Consider the following 20,836-nt stretch of genomic DNA (forward strand, 5'->3'; position numbering starts at 1 on the left):
TTCCAACGATATATTATAAGCCCAATTCCGATGAATATTGAGGAAATTATGGCAAATTTACTAAACTGGGCCCGGTTTGAGCCTTATATACGGCCCAATGATCTTGGGGAGGGCCTAATATGATTTATCATACCTAATGCAATTAAAAATGGTTTTAGTCTTCTAGAATCTTCTAGAAGGTTCTTTTCGTTTCTAATTCAATTAGCATTAATAAATTGACTTGTTGACTTTTCAGAGTTTTAATTAAAATCAAATAGCATTTTTGAGGAAATTATATGATTTTATCCTCCAGTACGGCAAATTTATCTGATTTTCGAAAATGCGTTGAAAACAGGCTTGGCGCCTGACCCCAGGCTTTGGCGCCTGGCGCCAGTGTTGGTGCCTAGCGCCAGTTAGCCAGGGTTTGCGCTAACTCTGTTTTTTGTGCGACAGACTCTGTTTTTTTTTTATCTTTTTGGCTGATTTTCTCTATAAATAACGTATTAAATACTCCGTTTTCATTTATCAACAATCATTTTTCATTCGCACTCTCTAATTCTTTTATTTTCTCTTAAATCATTCATCTTTCTCTTTTTCTAAACTTTGTTTTCTCATACAAAATTCCGCATTCACAAGATCTAGATACACCTAGCCATATTCAAAGTTGCCTTCGCCCTAGACGTGAAAGGTTTTAATTTCTGAGGGTTTGGTCCCAAATCTCTATTTCAATTATTTAATTTAATTGTTTGTTTATTATTTTCCTTGAAGTTACTAACGCGTGTATTTTGTTATTAGAAAGAGGTACGAAGCATCAAAGTAAGTACTTTATTGGTTTTGATTGATATTATGATGTAGAAATCATGTTTACATTGTTTTTATGATATTCCTAGTTTCATGTCTAGGGTATTTTTAATATTAAATACGATAATCTTGTTAGTATCATGCCTAGGATCTTGCTATGTTTATTATGCTTTAATATTAATATGAACATGATTATGAATATTATTGTTATTATTATTCTGATGATGATTATTGTTTTTATGGTTATTGTTCATGATTATTATTGTGATATTTATTTATTATGTTGCTTGATACAATATTTATTCTTTATTGCTTGATCATCTTTTTATTGTATGTTTAAAGGGAATTGGTACTTGTAATCATGCTTAATAAGATAATTAATAATCTTTTTTAGGGTTAATGTGATTATAATTTCAAGTGATCGCCAATAATAGATTTATTTGTGCATTAATATTTAACCAACATAGATAAACAGGATTAGGGTTAATCCTAATGATTACATGTTAATTAAAAAGCGCACGTGAATACGATCAGAATAAAGTAGAGGCCTATTATAAGGGCAGGTTCAATCTCTTTTAGGTTGGATTTGTACCTTCATCCCCGAACCCTTATTTGGTTCTAGACCTTATGGAGTTGACGATCTCTTGGATCGTTAGGGGTGTAACCTTCATCCTATGAACGGTTTACAAGTTCCTACAAAAACTTGTTGGCGACTCTTTTCTCTATCTTCTTCCCTTTTGGACGCTACCGTACTTTAGTGTTTGATAACAGTGGGGTTCAAGCTAGTGGGATTAAAGCTTGAAATTATTCCCTACAGGTTGGTTTAGAGAAGAGAGAAAGAAAGCTTTAGAGATCTGATGATTGTAGATCGTAGATGAGAATTGATGGAGAATTGATGAAAACGGAGTTTTTAGGAGGCTATTTATAGAGAAAATTAGCGAAAAAGATAGAAAAATAAACCAGAATTCTGACGTGAAAAAACGAAATTAGCGCCAGAAGCTGACATTAGCGCTAGGCGCCATGTTTAGCTCCAGGCGCTAATGCTGGCGTTAGGCGCTAATCAGTTTTTTTACCCGTTTTCTAAATTCATATAAAATTTAACCGTACAGGAGGATAAAATTGTATTTTCCTTAAAAACATTCTTTTATTCTGATTAAAATTCTAAAAAGCCAACAAAAGTCAATTTATCAATGCTAATTGAATTAGGAATGAAAAGAACCTTCTAGAAGAATCTAGAAGACTAAAATCATTCCTAATTGCATTAGGAACGATAAATCCATATTAGGCCCTCCTCTAGATCATTGGGCTGCATATAAGGCTTAAATCAGGCCCAGTTTAGTAATTTGGCCATAACTTCCTCATTATTCATCGGAATTGGGCTTATAATATATCGTTGGAAATCTCTTTTCAAGCCCCATCGAACTACACCATTATTAGACACATATCATGGACAAACTAAACTATATTGGCTGTTTTCTTAAAATAGGTTTTCAAAAACAAAGTGAAAAGAAAAGAAATTAAGACTATCCGCAACACTAAACTTTCCACACTTTCACTTCATTCGATTATGATTTGACGTAAAAAGTACTCATCACCGGGTTTGGTTTTGGGGAGACACAAATGGGTGTCTACAAGTGTGTGAGCACTAGTCTTGAATTCTATATGCTCTTGTGGTTTGCTCCATTTGACAATTTCTAGGGAAGATTGATTGTTAGATTGATTTGATTGATTGACTTTGATATATATTTGTTGAATTTACCTTGAATTATATTTAGTGATTTAAATTGTTTTTGGGGTGAAGTATTGTTTTATTTTGTTCATTGCTTTGCTTAAGAACAAGCAAAGGTTTGGCCTTGGGGAAGTTTGATGAGTCTATTTTATGTATATTTTTATTCCCTGTCCCATGATCATATTTGTGCATATTTGAGCTCTATAGAGCTATTTTTATTACTAATACACTTTTTCTAGTGTTTTTGTAGAGTAGGTATTATTTTATAGGAATTTGCTGATTTATGATAATTCCCGAACTTATTAAGCAACTACGAAAACGTTGGGGTTAGATCGTATTTCATGACTGTATATTTGAAGCCCAAGGTTGAGCTAAATATATTTAGTTTGGTGATTAAGGACTCGATTGGTGAATAAGTCCAAGTTTTACGAGCTACTATTACGAGCCAAGTGATGATAATGCCACAAATCATAAGACAACAAAGGTCAAGTTAAAAGCCCAAGTGAAAAGGCCCAATTTGAAGATCTATAGCTGCTGGACGTGTGGATCAGCAGGCCAGATCGGGCGAGGCCTGGCTTGGTCTGGTGGACATCTTCAGCATTAGGCTTTCTGATTGCTTTTGGGCTTGCAATTTGATTGGGCTTCTACGCTGACGTTGATTTACGGCTTTTAATGGCCCTAGCTCCAATTTCACGCAACTGTAGTAGGATTAGTAGGTTTAGTAGGCTTAGATGTTTGACTTTATGAAAATTTCTTTTTCTACTCCTTTTCATATAAATATGGAAGTAGTACGTAGGTTTTGAGGGGGGAATTTCTTTTCTTCGTTCTCTTAGTTTTAGTTTTAGTTTTAGTTTTAGTTTTAGTTTTGGTATTAGGTAGTTTTAGCTTTTAGTTTTGTTCTTTTCTTAATTTAATTTTTCATTAGTTTTAATTTAGTTTTTAGTTAGTTTTCTTTTCTCTTTCTCTCTCTCTCTCTCCTCTTAATTAAACTCTTATTATTACTTTCTCTCTTGTTTCTCTCTCTAAACTCTTAGTTTATGCAATTTGATATTTCTTTCTTTTGGACTATCTCTTCTCTCCTTTATTACTTATTTTCTTTGCTTTGATCCTTATCATGTCTCCTTTAATTGCTTTATTTAGTTTATATTTAATTATGTGTGAGTAGTTTAATTCTAGGGTTTTGGGGAATCCATAATTAATATGAAGGGATAATTTGTTATTGTTGATTATTTATATTGCATGATAATTTCTGATTGAATTGTTTTAACGCTTTACAACCAGATTATGAATCAAGCAGATGTGATTTGCTTGTAAATGTATAGCAATATTGAATTAATGAATCGAGCAGATGTTAATTTGATATTAAAGGCTATTTTCAATAGGAAATTAGATCTAGTAAATTGCGAGAGCCTGTTAGATATATGTTGATTAATAAATTGCGAGAGCCTGTTAATCATGTTATATGTGCAATGTTAATTATTGGTTGTTATGTTTTATCCCGGATTATTAATTATTGGTGAACCTGTGACCCTAGACTTCCTTATTATTGATTTTCTCCTTAAACTTGATCTTCGTAGTATAGTTTCTTTTTACAACAACAAATTGGTTACTTGATAACTTAGATTACTCTTAATTAATTAGGAATAAATTAACTTGTTTCCCTATGGTTCGACCCTTCTTCCCTACCTGCATAGTTAGAGGAATTAGGAATTATTTTTTAATAGGATATTCTAAAAAAACTAGGAATTTCAGCCTAGGGTATTCTAAAAAACTAGGCGTTTCACCTCAAACGCCTAGATTTTTTATGCAACCACACGGTTGTTCGCACGAAATAGGTGTTTGAGCCTAGGACGTGCAAAAAATCTAGGCGTTTGCTGCGAATTTAGAAAAAAAACAAATATTTCTCCGTCGGCGACCGACTACCCTTTGTCCTAAATTACTCATCATTACCGCGGCTGTGTAGATCATGAAACCGAAAGTAAGGAGCTTGTGGTTAAAACAGGAGGAGGTGGTGATGGTGGTAGTGGTTCAGTGGTTAGTACGAAGAGGTGGTAGTGGTGGGTAGTATGAAGAGGGGGGTAATTTTTTTTTTATTATAAAAGGGTAAATTTGTAATTTTAGTTTATTTTGCGGGCGTTAGTTAGATATTCGACGGCCACGTTTAGCTTTCCCTTTGTCTTTTGGGGGGAATTACGTTGTTTTTTTTTGTTATTCCTTCTTTTTTTATGTATTTAATTTACCTTTATTTATTTATTTCTTTTTATTTTCTTTTATTTAGCTTGTATATAAATACCCATTTTTGGGTTAATTCTCACTAAACAAGTATTCACCCTATCTTAGATTAGTTTAGCCCCTCTTTTATTTTTCTCACTCATAGGGTTAGATTAGGAGTATCTATCTCTAGTTTAGGAGTAGTTTTAGAGAGAGAAAGCTTGAATTTCATGGAGTTTTGAGAGGTTGAAGAAGCAATTTGTTGATTTTCTTCCCATATATTCAATGAGTCTTTCTAACTTTTTCTCATCTTTATTTCTTTCCTTTAATTCTTGTTTTTGTTTATTTGCTTGTTAATTTGAGTAGTTAATTAGATTATTTGTTTAATTCTTACTTTATTTCTTATTTTACCTTATTTTCTATGATTTTGTTCTTCATGTTAGCTTAGATTTTATTCTAGGGAAATGGATGAAGGTTATGTTGATTAATTGGATAATTATTGTTTCTTCTTAATTAGTATGCAATTGTTTCTTGATTATTGTGTGTGGATGATGCTTATATGGATTAGTAACTTTCTAGCTAATTAATTCATTCTATGATCTTAATTTTGCTTTCAATCAATTTTGCAAAAGTGAGTTGTTTAAGAGTCTAAATTCTTCCATACTTATGCTAGGCTAGTTGCATGAGAGTGAATTAGTTTAGTAGGATAATTAGCATGCTTAATTGCGGGAGAGTGAGTTGAGTGTATTGATTGTTCCTAATTGAGGTCATTTTCATCTAATTGCAATGTTGTTGAATGCATTGATGTAATTATATTCCATGTTTCCTAGTTTTCGTTGTTTGCTCTAAGTAGTGTTTTAGTTGTATATCTCTCTATATCTTGATCATCCTACTAGTCTAACTAGCATAAATTGATACACTTAGTCTTCGTGGTTCAACCTTGTACTTGCCACTAAATAGTTTGGTGTAAGTTTAGGTATTAAAAATTTCTAATTTGATTAGGGTTGTAAACCAACGACCTATTCTCCCTAGATCAAATTTTGGTGTTGTTGCCGGGGACTAAGGTGGTCTTTAATTTGTGTTGATTTTATTAGCTAGTTTTTTGTGTATAGATTTGATTTTTGTTTGGTTTTCTTTGTTATTTGTAAAAAAAATGGCATGCTTATCTTTTCCTCAATTTGATGTTGAACCCTTCTATGCTTACTTTGATAGATTAGATGGTTTCCTTAGTTTCCATGGGTGCTCTCTTAGTGATGCTTGTAGTATAACTTACTGAGGCATGAATGAGTATAGTAGGGGAATGGTTGAGAATATGTATGATGGTAAATTCCATCTTTTGTCTATGCATGATGCTTGGAATTCCTTCACTTGGCTTCCTAGAGATTCTTATGATAGAGAATGTCACGTTTCTTGTTTTGATTCTCAATGTTAAGATTCTTTTAATTTTTGCATGAATTCTCTTGATGCTTCTAATATGTCTTATGATGATCCAAATATGCATGTTGACCCCTTTCCTTCTTATGCTCATTGTGATGAGGTTTGTGCTAATTTTGATGATATGCAATTTGATTTTGACCATGAACCTAAACCCAATAAGATTCATGCCCAAATTCTTTCTCAAATACAATATCTCACCCAACAAGTCCAACAGCTTTAAGAGGAAAAAAAATTGAGAGAAGTGAGACTTGCCCAAGTGATGAGTGTTAGAGTTGATGTAAATGGGTGTGAGGCACCTCATTTAGAGTGTGGTAGTGTTTTTGAGGATGATATGGGCCAAGAGTGTAAAGGTGAGGGGATATTTTCTTATGATGAGAGGATTTATGAGGATTTTGATCCTTTTTATTCTCCTTTTGAGCTTGAGTGACATCCTTCCCCTTATTCACACCCTTTGAGAGCTACCCTTGGTGAGGATGTGAGTGAGCCATATTCAATATTGGAGGATGGATTTCATGAGGATGATGATGACTAATTTGAGCAATCAAGAGAGATTGAGAGTCCCCTGAGTGATGGTGGAGGACTTGAGAATGAAGAGAATGTCAATTTTGAGGATTTTAACCCCCTTCCTCATCTTGATGAGTCTACCTTGCATGTTTGTGACCCGTCTATCCATGAGTATTTAGACTCATTTGAGGCTATGACTAGTGTGTTCATTGAAGGTGTCACAAAAAATTATAGCCTTTTGAGAGAGTTCATTAGCAATGTTTCATGGGAAATGGATGAGATTGAGAGAAACCTTTATCCTTTCATGCATGGTTTAGAGATTCTAGGTTTTGAGGATGTTGAGGGAGTTGTTGTGCATCGTTTTGATAGAGAGGATGATGATGTTTATGAATTTAACTCTCCTAACAAACAATGTTGCAGTAATGTTCCATCTGGCTTGAACATGTGACACTTTATTAAGCTAAAATCGCACCTATTGAACCTCACCAAGCCTGGAGTTTTTGTTTGAGGGAGATGTGAGTCATGAGTGTTCTCTTGAGGATTCTATTATTTCTATGATTGATTTTCATGCCCTCGTTGGTGATGTGAGGATTTGTGAGACCATTATTTCTCCTCCACTTACTCATGTCCCTTTTTCAAGGAAATTTGACCATATCTCCTACTATCTTATGTTCCTCACTTCTTTTGTTGCAGAGCCTATTGAAGACCCTCTTTTCTTTGATGAGACTCTTTCTTCTCATCCTCTAATTATTGAGGAAATGGGTGATTGTGCCACCCTAAAAGATTTAGAGGAGGTTTCGCCTTTTTCTTCTTCTTCTTCTTTTTCTTCTTCTTCTTCTTTCTCATCTTCTTATTTTCTTGATTCTTCTTTTGATTTTTCTTCCTTCTTTTGGCATCTTAAACCTCACTTGCGTGCAATAATCTTATTGCACGTCCTCCTTTCGTCATTTGCCTACCTTTTATCTTATGAAATGTGTAATAGTGCATTTGATAAGATCTTGCATTCTTTGCAATATTATTTAATAGATCGGTCTCGCTTGGACGTTAAACAAGAGTAACCCGAGTTTTTATTGCTTTCATTTTCTTTTCTTTTTAGATTAGATTTTCCCTCATGGAACTGTTTTTGTGCCACTTTCTAGGTACATGACTTGATATACTTGTATGCAATGGTTTGGATCAAGAGTCAATGAAGTTTGACGCCTATTTTTGCTAGCATATGGAAACCAAGATTCAATTTAAGAAGAAATTGGCATTGAAAGGTTAAATTAGGTCTTTTGCGGGTATTTACATCCACCAATATCCGGTAATATCTTTCCTAGCTCTTTCTCTAATAGTTGGTGACTTGTTGGACATGTGTTGCTTTGTAGGATTGATTTCATTCTTTTCCCCTCCCATGGATTATTTGGTTTATATTTGAGCATGTTGTCTCATTCAAGTTTGGGGGTGGGTATTCTATTATGTTTGGTGGGATGTTGATTCATATATTCCATGCACTACTAGGGGTGAGCAAAAATTCCGGGTACCCGGAATTGGAATTGGAACCGGTTAGGAATCGGTGGGTCCGGAGCCAGAATTGGACCCGGTGGTTCCAATTCCGGGTAATAAATTAAGGAACCGATTGCAACCGGTTCTAATTCCAATTCTTGATTTTTTTGACCCGGAAAAGATTGGGTACCCGGTTAACTAACATATGCGACACTAAATAAGTTTTTTAAAATAAAATTATGTTATGTATCTAGTTACTTAAATAAAAATATTATTTTTAATACCTAACATAAATAAAATGTCTTAATGTACATATAAATACAAGTGTTAAACGCTAAAAATGAAAATAAACTTAAATAAGTATCATAATTTATATTATATTTTAATATTTATTTAAATAAGTGGGTACCCGGAACCGGAACCGGTACCCGGTGGTTCCAATTCCAAGTCCTAAATTTTAGGACCCGATTGAACCAATTCCAATTCCAATTCCGGTTTCGAATTTTAGGACCCGGTTCCAACCAATTCCGGGTCCGGGTCCTAAAATTTTGACCGGGTACCCGGTTTGCTCACCCTTACCATGCACTTGATTATATGCATTTCCATGTCTTTTCTTATATTTAGTATAATCCAAAAAGATTTTTGTTTACATTCAAAGTGATTTTGGCAAAATGTATTTTGTTAGTTTTTGTTTCGAGACATTCTATTTTGGACTTGTATTCTTGAATAATTTTCTTCCTAAATGATAAATTTTTGAACGGTTTGAGAGTGTCATTGGTTGACTCTAATTAAGATATTATTTGCTAAGGTAGCCAGTTTAAGAACTTTTGGGTTCCATGAAGCCTTAGTTCATTGCTTGTGGTAAGATGGAGTTTCTCTCTATAGTGGATTAGAAACCCTTGGTTGGTAATTGCTATATATCCCTTGTGAGCTTCATTTGTTCTAGCCTTCATCACCTTGTTGAGCAGCAATTAAGGATCCTTAGCTATGCATGTATTAATCCTTGTTTTCACCTCTAGCTCCTAAGATTGTGACCGAGCCACTCTAGGGGAGGAAAAGGGAACCTTTTTATCATTTTTCTTTCTACTCCTTTTGTTTTGTTACATATGTTGTTTTTATTTTGCATTTGCTCCGCTTTCTGACCCTTTGAGCCTATTCCATTTCTTGATTATGAGCCACATTACAAGCTTTATGACCTTTTGTTTCCACAACCCTTAGTTTTGTGAAGCATTTTAGTTTGAGAGTTTGTTTTGTGTTGTGATTGTTTGAATGAAATTGAGAAAGCAATATGCTCTTTTGGACCAAGCAAGAAAGTAATTTGTATATTTTGCGTGTAATAAAACAAACGCATTCAGGAAAAAGCAGTCCATAGTTGAAAACATGGTAAGGACACCAATTTTCAATTAATAAAAAGAATAGAAAAAAATAGAAAAAAATGCAAAAACTACAAAAATTAGAAAAGATAAAAAAAAAAACACCAAAAATGTTTTAGTTAGCTTTGTTTTCTTCCCTATTTCAAGCATTGTAGACAATTCTTTGCTTATGCTTGGAAAGTGCGTTCCTTCATTTTAGAATATTGTGTGTTGGTGTTGAATAAGCTTGTGGGAGATGGCATTGTTGGTGTAGGCGTCGTTAGAAGCGCGCCTACGTTAAAGCATGTTGTGAATATGCTTGGCACTCATAGGAACTGGGAATTGACATTTTACAATTAGGGACAAGGAAAGTAGGGAGCCGCCAACAAGTTTTTAAGGAACTTGTAAGCCGTTCACGGATCATAAAAGGCAACCACAATTGACCCGTGAAGGTTACACCCCATTCATAATCTATGAGATTACTCATTCCATATGGTTCGGAACCACAAAAGGAGGATCGGGGATGATGGTACGAAGTGAGTCATGGAGTCACATTCGCTCGTATTGGCCTCTACTCGATTCTTATAGTGAAAAGTGATTCCTGCTATCTCAAAGGCATACAAACAAAGATTCAATTTTCTCCAAACTATTATTAAGCTAAATTGGTTGAATATTAATGCAACATATTAATTCTAAAATATTGGTGATCACTTCAATTAACAACAAGATTAAAAAGGAACCTAAACCAGACGTCCAAATTATCTTATTAGGCGTGATTTTCAACTACATACTCCCTTTAAACATGCAATATGGTGATAAAAAATAATAATAGAATAAAATTAATATTAGAAGCAATTCAAAAATAATATCATTAGTCAAATCAAATCATAAAAAACCTAATCATGGTACTAGCAACCAGAATAAAAATAACAGTAATTAAGTGATTAATACTCACTTTCCGATTAAAACTGTAATCATGAATAAACTGTTAGTAATTTCAATAAAAAATATAAATCAGATTAAAAAAATTCAATTAAATAAAAATTAGAGTTGATTTGGTTCAAAATCTCAGTCAATTATAGCTTTCACGCCTTGGTTTAAGGATGGAACCTCGGGTTAAGTATGGACTCCTTAGAGTGCTTAAGGAAGAAATGATGATAGAATGGGGAGGCTAGTGTTTAAGCTAAAGAAGGAGAAGAAAATGAAGAGATTTATTTGATGATCAAGCTTGTTGATGATTGAAAAAGAGGTGATATGACCTCTATTGATAAGGAAAAAAGAAGGGTCGAAGAATTAAGAAAAGATAAGAATTCGAATTGGAATGATACTCTTGCGATAAACAACAGTTTTTGCGGTTTTTTTTTTTATGATCTCTTTTGATCCAGGAATTGGAATAAGATAAATAATATGTCGTTGAAAATCTGGTGAAGTCTACTTTCTAATCCAATTAGAATCAGATAAAAATAATTTGTAGAATTAAAGATACGGCCGAAATAGTGGGATGGTGTCAATTTTTGATAGAGTTTCGTATTTCTTTTATATCTTTTTCGTTATAGCTCGGAATTAATATTATAATATATCATTGGAAAGATAATTTCAAGGGATATCCAAAAACATATGATTTGGATAAAACTATGAGGCACGAAAATTATATTTTACTATCTTTGAACGTCTTTCAATTCGGATAGAATTAGGACTTTCAAAAAGAAAAGTTTTATTTAATTTCAAACTCTTTAATCGTATCTTTTCAAAAGGGATAATTAAGATCTTTTAGAAACTTATAGAAACTTTCAATTAATACTAATTGGTTTAGCGATGGGATTAAATCTTTTGGACCCTCTACATGATCATTGAGTCGTAGGTAAGGTGGGCTTAGGTTCGGTTTGGGCTCAGTTTAGTATTTAGGCCATTACTTATTCGTTATAACTCATATTTGAGCTTATAATATATCGTTGGAAAAATATTTTCAAGCCCCATCAAACTATTCAATCATTAGACCCAGATTATGGACAAAAATACAATGGACTAAACGTAATTATAAAAAGGACACGAAATGAATGATTTTAAATGACACGAAATGAATTATTTTGGGTTTAAAGGCACGAAAAGAGGAAAATAAGTTATGGTTTGGGGAAATGGGCTAGGAATTGGATTGGTTTATGAAATGTATTGGGATTGAATGTGGATTTAAGCACTCCAAAGATTAAATACTCAACCCGACCAATAATGGTGGTGAAACTTTGTTCATCATCGAGTTTGGTTTTGTGGAGACATTTTTAGGTGTCTACACAAGGGAAGATGTAAGTAGTACTAGAGAGGTTAAAAAGCATAATGTAGGGACAATTAAAACTATTCCCAATAAAAATACTTATATTTCACCAAGGAATCACAAAGCGTATGTTAGGAACCCCATGATAGAAAAAAGACATCCATTCTTATCAGAAAAAAAAAAACCAACTAGAATACAAGTTAAAATAATACAAAAAAATCAACATACATAACTAATAAATTCTAAATTTACAGATATATTCAATTAGCTCTATCTATTCAATTTGAAATTCAAAAACCCATCACATATCCTATTCTAATTGGTATCTTGAAAAACATCTCCATTATTGTATTGAAAACCTCCATCTACTCCGAAATTGTATAAACTTAGTAATCCCTGCAAAACAATAAATTAATTAGATCTAGATGTTTCACTAAACCAAACATATTCAATATTCTTGAGAGAAAATCAATTACAGAAGCAACAATAAGGTTTAAAGATATTTCGTATAACTTTGCCAACATTTAAAACATGATTTTGTTGAATTCAACAGATGATGAGGAAAGTGATACAAGAGAAAATAGATCAATAGAGGAAGAATGATCGAATGAATAAGAGTTTGTTGAATTGACAATAGGGTGAACCATGTACGACATAAATACATGAAAAAATAAAACCACCAGAGTAAATAGAGGAGTATAATACTACTCGTGGTAATTTTCAAAGAAAGAGGAGACAAATACCTAGATCAACGTAATATTCTTTGTATTCTACACATATAAAATTTGCAATCAATTTGCCTAAAAAAAATTTAAAATAAAATTGCAATCAGTTTTTAACTTATTTAGTTGGCTTATTATAAGAGAGAACGGTTAGGTAATCAAACCGTTCTTTATTCTATCATTTATAGAATGGCATAATTTGGGTTATATTAAAATAGAACGGTGAAAGAGTATACCATTCTCTATTCTATAATTTTAAGAACGGTTATATGAGAAAGGCGTTCTATATAGTCATATAGAACGCTTGTCCAAGTTTACAGTTCTATACCATGTGTTTCTAATTCTAGATTTTGTAGTAGTGACAATATAAGAGGAAAGAAAATAGATGAAGAATGATATAGAAAGGAGAGGGGTGCGCTTAAGAGTGAACGCAGTAGCACAAGTGCGCCCACACTCATAGCGAGGGTGCGCGCCCGCGCAAGAGAGGGTTGTGCATGCTTCGCACTTTTTCTTGCGCTCGAAGGTGGACTGAATGAACAATGCTCATAATAAACATGGCATTCCCTAGATCCCTTGATAACGGGTTCAACATCCAATATTCATGAACCCACCAAAACTCAATTCTAACTCATGTCTCCAAATAAACATATAAACACCCCATCCTCAAAATTGGTACCAAGATTGTTAGCAATCGAACTACCATCATATCAAAACTACCTTAAATCACAACAAAAGAAATAAATTGATTAGTGCATAAGCATCAAAGGAAAATGAAAAGAAGGTTAGAAAGCCGAGTTGCCTCCAGAAAAGCGATTGTTTAACGTCATTAGCTTGACGTTCTCCACCACTTTCAAGGTGGATCATAGAGAGTCATCTTGTGAATGAGGACAACAAAAACACCATCGTAATAGCGCTTCACTACTAGAAAATAGGCAAATATCGATGGAATGGTTCCGACGAACACATTATTCCGTCGCTAAATTTGAAATTTCCGACCGATTTTTATTCCGTTGGAAATTTTCGACGGAATATAAATCCGTCAAAAATTTCGACTTTTGCGATGGATTTTTCCGTTGTATAGTACAATTTCCGACGGAATTTAAATCCGTTGGAAATTTTCTACGAAAATTTTGCCGGAATATAATTTTAAAAAAAACCCTCTTTAAAGAAACCCTAAACTACTATGGTTCCCATTCTCTTTCCTCCTCCTTTTCTCTCCTTCTCTTTGATGTGCCTCTTTTCTTTTTCCTCTCTCCTCTTCTTCTCTCTCCTTCTTGTTCTCCCTGTTGGCCTCCTACTCTTTTTCCTCTCTCCTCTTCTTCTCCCTCCTTCCTCTTCTCCCTGCCGGCCTCCCCTCTTTTCTTTCTCTCTTTTGGTCTTGGTAGGTAATGTTCACGACGCCGACAAGTTTGGTTGGTGGTGTTCAAGACGCCGGTTAGTGTGTGTAGTGGTGTTCAAGTTGATTTCTTGCAACTGTCTTCTCAAGAATTTGAAGGATCTTGGGGAATTCGATTTATTGAGCTACGACCATTGACTTTGAAAGATCTTGGGGAATTCGAAGGAGTAATTTCAACAACACCATTAGAGTTATCTTCCTGAACTGTGAAAGGACCGCTCAAACATGACATCAGCTTTTTGGGAAATAACCTCATTCTCGAATTATAGAGAAGAACTTTGTCACCGACATTAAACTCCATCTTCTCAATGAGCTTGTCATACTTTTCCTAAGAACATGGTTTATATATACTAGCATAATCATAGCATCCAATAAAAGTTCTACCAACCCATGGAGATCAAGCCAACGTTGTTCTAATGCACTAGCCAAATCGAAATCGATCCTCTTAATATCCCAATGAGTGCGGTGCTCAATCTCAATCAAGAGATGACAAGACTTCCTATAAACCAAGCGGTAAGGAGTAGTGCAAATAAAAGTTTTGAAGGCCATTCTATACGCCCACAAGGCATCATCAAGTTTATCCAACCAATCCTTCCTATTTCTTGCAATTGTCTTCTCAAGAATTACCTTGATTTGACACCTCAACTTGTCCACTGGTTTGAGGATGACATGAGAGGCCAAAACGTTGATTATCTCCATGCATTTTCAACATCCTTTGAAAGGCATTGTGCATGAAATGGGAACCATTATTAATTATCACCGCCTTTAGGACACCAAATCTAGGGAAAATAATCTTCTTGAACATATTCATTACCACCTTGTGATCATTTGTTGGGGAGGCAATAGCTTCAACCCATTTTCACATGTAGTCAACCGCAACAAGGATATATTGGTTCCCATAAGATGAAGGAAAGGGACCCATGAAGTGAATTCCCTATACATCAAAGAATTCTTGTTCAAGAATGGGATGTTAAGGCATCTCATTCCTCTTTGAGTTGTTCTCGGTTCTTTGACATTGATCATATGTATTGATAAATTGCCATATATCCTTGAAGTGTTGTGGCAAACATAAACCATAATCTTGGAGGCGGTTCTAAGAACACCCATATGACCACCACTAGGATTCAAGTGGCACATCTTCAACACACTTAGAACCTTTCATTTGGCACACAACAACGATGTAATCCATCAATGCCTTGTTTATACAATATGGGATCATCCCACAAGTAATGTCTAGCCTCTCTCTTGAGCTTGTTCTTTTGATTCTTAATGAATGAAGGTTGAAACTCCACACATGCAAGATAGTTGACTAAATAAGAAAACCATGGGAGTTCTTTCACATTAATAGCATACAATGAATCATTTAGCATTCTATCCTTAGTGGGAGACCCACCATCTGCTCCTTTTTTATATCTAATTTCAAGATCAAAATTTTAAAGTTCAAGCACCCAACGGATCAACCTAGGTTGCAAACACCTGACTGCGTCTCCGCAAAAACAAAACCCAGTGATGTGTAATTTACACATCATTGATATTGATTAAGGTGAAATGTTAAAGAGTCTCATGAATTCTTCTGTTTTCTAAAATGTTTTAATAAAAGTAATTCATTTTGTGTCCTATTTATGAAAAAAGTCCAATATAGTTTATTATTGTCCATGTTCAAGGTCCAATAGTTGTTTTGTTGGATGGATCTTTAAAAGATCTTTCCAAAAATATATTATATGCAAAATTCCAAGTTATAACAAGAAGTTATAGTCAAAATACTAAACTAGGTCTAAACGAGTTTGATGTGCGACCCAATGATCATGTGGAGGGTCCATTAATCTTAATTATATTCCTAAACCAATGAGGATTAATTGGAAGATTCTATGAGGTTCTAAAATATCAAAAATATCATTTTTGAAAACCTAAGATCAAAGAATTTGAAATTTATAAAACTCTTCTTTTTGAAAGTCCTAATTCTATTAGAAATGAAAGACGTTCAAAGATGACCAGTTATTATTTTCGTGCCTCATAATTTTTATCCAAATATTTGATGGTTGGATATCCCTTGAAATTATATTTCCAATGATTATAATATTAATTCTGAGCTATAACGAAAAAGATATGAAAGAAATACGAAACTCTATCCAAAACTGACACCCTTCCACTATTTCGGTCATATCTTTTATTCTACAGTAAATTTTAATCTAAATCCAATTGGGTTGGAAATTAGACTTCAAGATATTTCATAAGACATATTATATGACTTACTTTGACTTTTGGATCAAAGGATATGATAAAACAAACTCGGCAAAAAAATTGTTTTCATTTCGCCGCGATAACTATATCGCGCTGGCATGGTCCTATCGGGCCGCGATACTTTTAATATTCCTGCGTGAAAAGGAATTTTATTTTGATCAAATTTTAAATCTTTTTTAATCGTTTTTGGTCGTTTTTCTCTATAAATAGGGTCGTATTTCCCAATTTTCAATCATTAACAATCATCTATTGTATTCTTTCTCTCTCAAAGTTAGAAGCTTATTCTTTCTCCCTCTTTCTAAGCCTTGCCTTTACAAAAAAAAAACCATTCCTCCATCACAAGATTAAGACACACTTAGCCAAGATCAAAGTTGCCTTCCTCCTAGCCGTGAAAGGTTGATAAATTCTGAGGGTTTGCTCCCAAATCCCTATTTTAATATTGTTTTAATTGTTTGTTTAATATTTTCCTTGAAGTGACTAACTTTTGTATTGTTTTGATAGAACGAGGTACGAGGCTTCAAAGTGTGTAATTTTATTTCTCTATTTCTGTAAAAACAAAAATCATGCTTAGATTTTATTAATTCCTAGTATCATATTAGGATGTTATTCACTGGTTTCTAGTATCATGCTTAGGTTGCTTCCTATTTTCTTCTATCATACTAGTATCATGTTAGGGTTAAAACTTTGATATTATTATTAATCTTGTTAATATAATGCGTAGGATCTTGCTAATATTATTCTTTTATGAGAATATTATTATTATGATGATGATTTGTTGTATCAATATTATTATGTTGCTTGATAAATTATTTTTATTGCTTGATCATGGCCTCTCTTGCATGATTAAAAGGAATTTGTACTTGAAATCACGCTTAATAAGATAATTAATAATTTTATTTAGGCTAATATGATTTTAATTCAAGTGATCGCCAATAATAGGTTTGTTTGTGCATTAATAATCAATAACATAGATTAAAAAGGTGTGGAAATAATATATTGATTGTATGTTAGTCAGAAAGTGCACATGAATATAAGAAGAATAAAATAGAGGCTTATTTAGGGTAGGTTCAATCTCTTTTATGTTGGATTTGTACCTTCATTTCCCGAATATCAAATCATGGTTTAGGACCACTATGCAGTTAGCGCACTCATGGATCGTGAAGGTGTGTAACCTTCACCCTGTGAACGGTTTACAAGTTCCTAAAACATGTTGGTGACTCTTTTTCTCTAGCTTGCTTCTATTTGGACGCCACTATCCTTAAGTGTATTATCATAGTGGAGCTCAAGTGTGGGATTCTTAAAATATTCCCTAAAGTTTGGCGAGTTTATTAGGGAGGATTTCTATTTTAATTCCTAAAATTAATTTTGGCAATAATTCAGAATGCGTGGATGAGACTTGAAACGTTCTATGTATTTGTGTGCATAATTTTTATTAACATAATTGGCCTAAGCATAAAAAGGTCCGCATTGGAAAGACAATCCGTAATGTGTCAAAATATAGGCTTTTTACACATAAGAAATTTGGGAAATATTTTTCACAACTAAAATTGAAAAACGCTGCAAAAATCTAAAAATTCAAAGAACACTAAAAATTTTTGAGGCATCTAGGAACCGTCGCTGAGAGAACAGATCCCATTGCAGTGCGATGGCTTTGTCGCAATGCGATAGCAATATCGCGGCATGACAAGGCAATCTTTTCGCTATGGTCCCTGTTTTCTCGCGCCATGTTCTTCCAATACCGAGTCAGACGTTTACCTTCTTGCTTTTACCGGTTCTAGTTCTATTTGGGCGATTTTTCTTCCTGATTGAGTTTTTTTTTTCCATTTTTGTGAAACCTATATGTGTTCTACATATGGCCATAACCCTCTGGGAATTCACGCTCCATCTACCCAATCGAATGCTCATTGCAACAAAGGGTACATTCGAGTTTGTGAATTCACCAAACCATGGAAGCAAGTTTAACTTGCGGGGTCCCATCCATACGTGCCAACCCTTCCAAAGGTTAGTCTTTTTCGAGATGCATTCAGACACATAACCACGGACTCTATTTTTACTAACATAATCGTTGATCTTTAGAGAACTAGAATCATGGTTAGGTTGCAAACTCATTGCATCATATTGTGACTTTTTAACTACTTTTGCATTATTTGCTTGTTCATATTTATATATGATTAAACTAACAGTTTTGTTTGACTTGTGATTATAAATATGCTTAAATAAACTAACCAATGACTAAAGGAATGTGCTTAATTAATTTGAGCTAATAAATATATATGTCTTAAATTGATTCATAGTTCCTTTGCGGCAACCCGAATTTTTATTCTCGTATATTGCATAAGCATTAACTTGTTTTGGTCGTAACCGGAAGAATTACGAGTCCTAAAACCTATGGAGCTGTAGCCCCTAGTTTTATATTTAATTTGACGTTGGTTTTGTCCAATGTGGAGTCACGGATAAAAAGTTATGACTAAAATACTACAACATGTCCAGTTTAGTGTATATGCATGAGGTCTTAATTTAGTCTTTGTTCGAGTCGAGTCACTTTGTCATGACACGAATCTTGAACATATGAATTTCACTCACAAGTGTTAACACATACTTTGGATATACGTTTTTCACACCAGGCCATGACCATGTCTTAGGTTCATGCATGAGTCGTCCTTTCCGTCATTCGAGTTGGGTGTCCATCTTATTCCGGAAAGTTCTATAGCTTTCCACGTTCTTTAACATCATTTTTTCATATATTACATATCTCACAATTCCCTTCTTAAACACTCTCCACATTCACATTCCTTCATCTTACATGCTTTCTCCATATATATCATTCACCTCATACACTATGATCTCTTCCCATTCATGCATGTTGAATCAAGTTCGAGTCATGTGATTGACAAGAAAAAAAATGAGTAATGATGAGACAAAGCACAATGTAAGCTTCTCACCAAGATTTTATGCTTTATTCTTTTTTTTTTTTTTAAACTCTTCCCTAATAAGTCTAGCATATGCACCCTCCATCATTTTTTAATATTTATTTCATGAGTTTGATTTTTTCACCCATTTCATTTTAAAAATGTGAGCATTTCTTCCTTGCATTGAATCTCAAAATTATAAAAAAAAAAACGGCGTCGAACTAAGCATAAGGTATACTAATGATTCGAAGCTCCTTGTTGTCATATATATCATCTTCACCCTTCAAATATATAACCCTTTCTTGACGGGTCACTTTGATCTTTTTCTAACGACTGACCATTCTTTATACAACCCACATCTACCTAATCTTGGGATGGGATGGTGTGCTACTTATGCAATTTCCAAATACAAAAGCTTAAGTGATTATACCAAGAATTTAAAAAAGAAAATAGCAAAAAAAATAAAAGTGTGCAAAAGGGCAAGTGTTCCAATATATTTGATCACGACACGTCTCAGATTGCATCTCTTATCGAGTGCTCGGTACCGTGCCTGAGAAACATAAATGCCAAGCAAGTGATAGATTGCATGATCGAGATTGCCCAAACTTATAAAAAAGGATTTGAATTTGAAAAAATGAAAGGAAAAAAAAGAGCAAAAAATAATAAATAAAAGAGTTCAAAATTGAAAAACCTCAAGCATACAAATACAAAGCTTCAAAAGCAAGGGTGCACACCTTGGAGGCTTATTTAGGGTCTTGAGCCTTTATCTCCTTCTTATTCAACCTTTACCCTAACCATGTTCCAATCCTTACAAGACCTCTTTGAGATATACACACAATTGTGCGAGGTTCGGCTAGAGCTATGTTCGGCCTGATTCCTAACGGATACGTAGGCAACCTCACATTGGGTTGCAGCCGTAATAAAAATGCATTCATTTACATTCACATTCATACATGATCATATCAAGGGATCTCCAATTCTCATCCCTATCTATTTAGCGCTAAACGTGGGGGCTTGATCCTTACTTCATTAGCCTACCAAGCCTAAGAGTCATCATTATTTGGCTTTTCTAAAAATATATTTCCACACCCTAACCTTTGCAGCTTAGACATAGTGTCACTTTCACACACATCAGAGATACATGACCAAATAATACTTCCCGTTAGGAACCCTTTGTCATGAAATCTTAACACATCGTTCAAGCATGCCCTGTCATATCGAAGTCACTCATCACTCATCATTGCATCACAAAGTATGAAGTACTTAGCCTATGCGCCTCAGTTACCCAAATACTTTTATCATCGAGTCATCAACTAGGATAGTCTAGGATGTTATAATCCTTGCACCATGAGATACAACATTAGCGTATACATTTTCTTATGCTCATTCAAAATGCACTATAAACGCTCACTACTTTCTTTTCATGTCTTTCTTTTTTCGGGAGAAAGTCGGTACCCTCAACAAAAATGACAGAAATTTTTTGCTTTTTCTGCATTTCTGAGTCACACAAGCACAATCACAATACAAAGCACTAGCTTGAGGAGGTCGTCACAACAAAATGCTGCAACAAAGAAATCGGTTACTCTAGAGACGTGTACTCGACAATGCAAGATACGTGTTTCTAACTCTCCCATTTGTTTAACTAACGCTAATTTGCAGGCATCAGAGAAAGTTTTGAATCATTCTCCGTCCCTGTCGCTACATTAACTTTTGTTTTCGAAACTTATGTTTCTCCAAACTCAGTCAAAGTGATGGTTTCTGTAGACAGGTGATTGTGTCTCCCAAATAACCAAACCTATTG

At 34.1% G+C, this 20,836-nt stretch overlaps 1 protein-coding gene across 1 annotated transcript; it reads right to left on the reverse strand.

Moving 5' to 3' along the window:
- Nucleotides 1-13,970: 13,970 nt before the first annotated feature.
- Nucleotides 13,971-14,584, reverse strand: LOC110739033. The gene is made up of 2 exons (XM_021919486.1): nucleotides 14,270-14,584; nucleotides 13,971-14,213 (listed from the first exon to the last, which is right to left on the reverse strand). The coding sequence occupies exons 1-2, from the start codon at nucleotides 14,582-14,584 to the stop codon at nucleotides 13,971-13,973; spliced, it is 558 nt and encodes a 185-aa protein (XP_021775178.1).
- Between the last annotated feature and the right edge of the window lie 6,252 nt (nucleotides 14,585-20,836).

This window comes from Chenopodium quinoa, unplaced genomic scaffold (assembly GCF_001683475.1).
Source record: "Chenopodium quinoa cultivar QQ74 unplaced genomic scaffold, ASM168347v1, whole genome shotgun sequence".
NCBI classification, from domain to species: domain Eukaryota; kingdom Viridiplantae; phylum Streptophyta; class Magnoliopsida; order Caryophyllales; family Amaranthaceae; genus Chenopodium; species Chenopodium quinoa.

Bases quoted from the DNA above. Each gene is read 5' to 3' on its own strand.
- LOC110739033 (XM_021919486.1), bottom strand. From the start codon at position 14,584: ATGGAGATAATCAACGTTTTGGCCTCTCATGTCATCCTCAAACCAGTG. The intron at 14,214-14,269 runs GTAGAACTTTTA...CCATGTTCTTAG, and splicing joins GGCTTGATCTCCATGGGTTG to GAAAAGTATGACAAGCTCAT.